The 5,402-nt window shown below is 33.5% G+C and overlaps 1 protein-coding gene across 1 annotated transcript; it reads left to right on the forward strand.

The window, feature by feature from the left end:
• Positions 1 to 1,221: 1,221 nt before the first annotated feature.
• Positions 1,222 to 3,312, forward strand: LOC124303864 (uncharacterized). Its single transcript, XM_046761633.1, has 2 exons — positions 1,222 to 1,668; positions 1,894 to 3,312. Exons 1-2 carry the CDS (start codon positions 1,222 to 1,224, stop codon positions 3,310 to 3,312), a joined length of 1,866 nt encoding a protein of 621 aa, XP_046617589.1.
• Positions 3,313 to 5,402: the final 2,090 nt, after the last annotated feature.

Raw genomic sequence — 5,402 nt, forward strand, 5'->3', positions numbered from 1 at the left:
GAGAAAAGCGTTATTATTGGAAAGGAAAGCGAGTGAACGAAAAAATTTACAACCTACGTATTTCTCAATGCAAGAACGGACAGAAAAGAAAGAAAACATGCGATCTAACCTCTCAGTTGTCTGACATTGTACCAGGAAGGAGAATAATAGAAGTTTGTCATTTCCTAAAACAACTAAAATGCGTACATTGCAAGGCATTGCTGGATTTCGAAGAAAATCTTAAAAGAGAAGAACGATGTGGCTTGGGTTCGACTTGGCATGTATTGTGTACAGCTTGCAATATTTTAAACGAAGTTACTACTGACAAGCAACATCCAGATGCAACGACTAAAAGGCGACGTTTCGATATAAATTCCAAGATTGCAATAGGTTTGTAAATTTTATATAATTGAATGAATAAATTAAAGAGTATTTAATGTATAAAGAGTATTTATGTATAATATTTTTTCAGGCGCACTTCACTCTGGGATTGGAGCAACTCATCTCAATAAAATGTTCGCCTCTGCTAATATACCTTCAATTGATTCCAAAACTTTCAAGACACATGAAAATGAAATGGGAAGAGCTGTTGAAGAAGTGGCTAAGGAAAGTTGTCATAAATGGGCTGAAGTTGAACGTAAAATGACGATTGAAAATTCAGATAGGATTCAACAGTCATTGTAAGCATTGTCAGTTTAGATGTATTTATGTTGTAAAAAATTGGTAATCGATTGTACAGTCAATACTTAGATGATCGAGGATCTTAAAGTATTGTCATGTTGCAAAATTGTACTGTGAGAATTGTTAGATTTTAAAATTGTAAATAAGGATTTAAATCGAAGTTATGAATTCAAAACCGTCATAATTTGTAAATATTATACTCAAAATTAATGAACAGGAAGTAAAACATTCTTTTTTACTTGGTGTTAATGAAATTAATTTAATTAAATCGATCATTAAAATATTTTTATAATAATTTTACACTTTCTACATAATTTTTTTGTATTCTAAATTTTTACAACGACTGAATAAAAGAATCAATTACCTCCAACAAATTTTTTATCTATTAATATTTATCTAATTCAACTTTTTCCTGTTTCCATCCCGTAACTTTTCTTTTCTTTCTACTGTTATTGCAGACCAGAAAGTGCACCGTCTAATTTTATATTACCAGAGTGGAATACAGGATTGTCAGAGACTGCAATAACACCAGCTGATACATCCAGAAATTTTGAGACAACGATGGCGATAATTGAGCCTGAGATGATTAATCAAAATATAAGAAGTAATCATTCTGAGTCAAGTCATTTCTCAAATTCCAAAGAAACTTACAATAGTACTGTACGTGTTGCTGCGTCGTATGATATGGGTTACAGTACAAAAAGAAGTGGAAGAACATACGATAGTATGAATGGATATGCAGCATTCTTGGGTAGGGAAACTGGTAAAGCCATAGATTATTTAACAACAAATCGTGGTTGTAGAATGTGTGCCCTAGGTCATCCTAAATCAGACCACGATTGTAGGCTAAACTTCGTTGGAAGTGCAAAAGCTATGGAACCTTTTGCTGCTGCAAGTATGACTTCCAGTAGTAAAATTTTTAAAGAGCATAATATTGAAGTTGGAATTTTAATTGGAGATGACGACAGCTCAACGATTGCTGCTGTCCGTGCTGCAAGCCAATCACAAGTGATTAAGTTCTCGGACAAAAATCACACTAGTCGCGGTGTTTCAAACACACTTTATAAATATGCCAAAGCTCACAAGGAATTGAAAAGTGACGCAATGTCATATCTGCATCGGTGTTTCACATATGCAATTTCTCCAAATGCAGGAAATACCAAAGAAGTAGCTGATGCTTTAAGAAATATTCCTGACCATGCCTTTAACAACCATAATAATTGTGGCCATTAGTGTAGATATGTGAAGAATCCTTTAACTTATGACCATAAAGTTATTAAAGGAGGTTTCCAGAGCCCTGATTTATATAAAGATTTGAAACATATATTCAGGAAATTAGCAGATAACGCGGATCGGTTTGCTGCTGGTGCATCTAGCCAAGCAAACGAAAGTCTGAATGCTACTATGACAAGCCATTACCCTAAGTCTCGATGCTACTCTCGGACGGCTTCTGGAGATTTTCGGTTTGCCTGCGCTATCGGTGAGAAAAATCTCGGAGAAAGATACCTTCAAGAAGCTGCAACGAAAAGACTTTTATCTCCTGAATTTCACACGACTAAATACGTGGACAGAAAAGAAAAAGAAGCAAAAAGACGATATTTAAGAACAAAACGTCCAGAGTTTAAAAAAAGGCGTTTGTTTTCAAAAGAACAGCGTACTAATCTGCGCAAGAAGAAAGAAGATATGGAAGGTATCCAGTATGAATCTAATATGGGATTACTTTCAACAAATGTTGCTCACGACTCTAGTCTTAATACAGAGGGTATAAATGAAGAGATCAATGAAGCTGATGATAATGGAACACAAGTTTCAGAACCTATTGCAGTATTTTTTGATTTGGAAACATCAAGCTTTTCAAAACAATCTGATATTCTTCAGATTGCGGCTCAATACAATAAATCCAAATTTTCAGTTTATGTCAACCCTACTCAAAAAATTGCTGCACAAGCATCTGAGGCAAATGGTTTAACAAATGTTAGAGGTGAATTAATACTCAATGGTACTAGAGTACCATCAATTTCACTGAGATTAGCTTTGGATGCTTTTCGTAACTTTCTAACGAAACTGAAGCATCCGGTGGTTTTAGTTGCTCACAACTGCAAATTTGATGCTCCGATTCTTATTAATTCTGTTAAAAAAATGACTATGACGGATGACTTTGGGTCTGTGGTTGTAGGTTTTGCAGATACACTGCCTCTTATTAAATCAGCAACAAATCGTGAAGGAAAAGGAAAGTGTACTCTAACAGGTCTGGCTTCATGGCTACAAATTTCTGCGGATGGTGCGCATAATGCTGTATACGATGTTTTAATGCTGGTGCAAATTATTGAGAATCTTCAAATCACAACAAAGCAATTAATGGATCGCAGTATAACTTGGAGTGATACAAGTGCGAGTATTCGTAATGCTGAAAAATCAGCTACACTGTTAAAAACACTCAACAAATTAGGAGCTTGCATATCTACTGGCATTAAAAAAAAAATTGCTGATGCTGATATTACCTATAAAGATTTAATCAACACTTTTCGTGATGATGGGGATGCAGGAATAAAAAAATTATTAGGAAAAGATGAAAATGACAAAGTTCGTGTTACTAAAACTAAAACAATTATTGAAAATTTGTTAAATCATTTAAGAACCAAAGGTTTATAAAATGTTTAAGTTTTTGCAATATTGAGGATATTAGCATTAAGTTATTCATTATTTAATTATGTTATGTTTTATAATAAATAATAAAAATTTTGTTAATAATATCGTGGACTGATAAATGAAAAGCCAGACAATTAGTTATGATTGTGTATTTATTAATAAAGATATACTTAAACTTGATGCAAAAGGATTCGTGATGATATACAACAGGCTTGCTCTCTTTCTTATCGCTATACCGTTTTTGTGCTCCAAAAGGGACACGCTCGCTGGCTGTGTCGGAATATACGCGCATGCGCATTTATTACATAATACATTTTAATACAGTAAGATGTCGCTACCAGACTTAAATTTACATGTATTCCAACACGCCTCCTTAAATTTAAGTTTTGTTACAATTAAAAAAAAATTAATAGATATTTTATTTATCCTTTCATATGATCACCTCTGCTCTGTGCAAATTAACTTATGTTTGTTTTCATTTTAGATTTAGCATGCCGACAAACTTATTGAACTTAGTTTTTCCTAACACTTTAGTTAGTATATCGGCAACGTTATTTTCACTATCTATCTTTACAACGTCAATCAAGCCTTTCAAATAGTTTTCATGGACGAAGTGGTAGTGAGTTTCAATGTATTTGGAATTCTTTGTGAAATTTCCAAATTTTACAATGCATACGGCACCAGAGTTGTCCTCATAAACCTTTACTGGCTCTTTTATCTCAATTTTAAGATCTTTCAGCAAATCTTTAATCAGTTTCAACTCACTAACTACATCAGATAAAGCAACGTACTCTGCTGCAGTTGAGGATTTAACAACACTGCTTTGTTTCTTAGATTTCCAGTAGATTACGTTGCCAAACAATCTAATTACGAAGCCTGTTGTAGATTTACGGTCTACAGTATCGCCGGCCCAGTCTGCGTCTACGAAGCAATCAAGTGTATCGCAATTCACATTTTTCGTATAAGTTAATTTTTTTTCTCTAGTCAAGTACAAATATTTTAAGACGCGTAAGGCGTACTTGTAATGAGTTTGATCATAGCAGTTCTGGAAACGACTTAAGTAATTGGTACAATAGGCAATATCTAATCGTGATCCTGAACTTACGTAAAGTAGTTCCCCGATTATGCTTCTATAATTTAAATAATCAGACACTGACTGCGCAGGCTCACATTTTAAATTTTGTTCCATCGGTGTTTCGTAGAGTTTACAATTCTCTATGTTATATTTCTTTGCTAAGGATTCTATGTATGACTTTTGATCGAGGGTGACAGTATCTCTAGCCTTGTTAAATTCTATATTTATTCCTAGATAAGTTTTGACTTCGCCTAAATCTTTCACATTGAACCTTTTTAATAATAATTTCTTAACATTGTTTATTTTCTCTATATTTTTACAACAAGTCAGTACATCATCTACGTAGGATATGAAATAAACAGGATCTTGTTCACGCTCATCGAGAATGTATAAACATTGATCGTTGTTGCTTCGTTTGAAGCCAATACCTTTCAGAAAATTGTCAAGACAATTGTACCATGCTAACGAACTTTCACCTAATCCGTAGAGAGCTTTATTTAGTTTCCAGACCCTACCTGATTTATCGTCGTAACCTTCAGGTTGTTTGACGTAAACCTCTGAGATTATTTCTCCGTTTAAAAATGCGGATTCTACGTCTAATTGATGAACTATCAAATTAAGGTTTACACTAAATGACATTAATAATTTTAAAGTTTGAGATCTTATTACAGGTGAATATATGTTTTCTAATTTATCTCTTTGCTGAAAACCTTTTACAACGATTCTCGCTCTAAATTCTCCATTTGACTTTTGTGTATATACCCATTTTAAATCTAATACATCTTTATCTTTTGGACATTTGACTAGGTCACAAGTGCCATATTTTTTAATGCGTTCCATTTCTTTATTCATCGAATCCTGCCAAGCTTTAGAATTACAACTATTTATCGCTTCACAATAGTTTTCTGGAACATTCGCATTAATGTAGTTAACGTAGATACAATTTGCAAATTTATGTGACTGATAGATATCGGTTTGTTTTTTCTCTCTACCTGACCTCCTTAAAGGAGTATTTACA

This window comes from Neodiprion virginianus, chromosome 1, assembly GCF_021901495.1.
Source record: "Neodiprion virginianus isolate iyNeoVirg1 chromosome 1, iyNeoVirg1.1, whole genome shotgun sequence".
Lineage (NCBI taxonomy): Eukaryota > Metazoa > Arthropoda > Insecta > Hymenoptera > Diprionidae > Neodiprion > Neodiprion virginianus.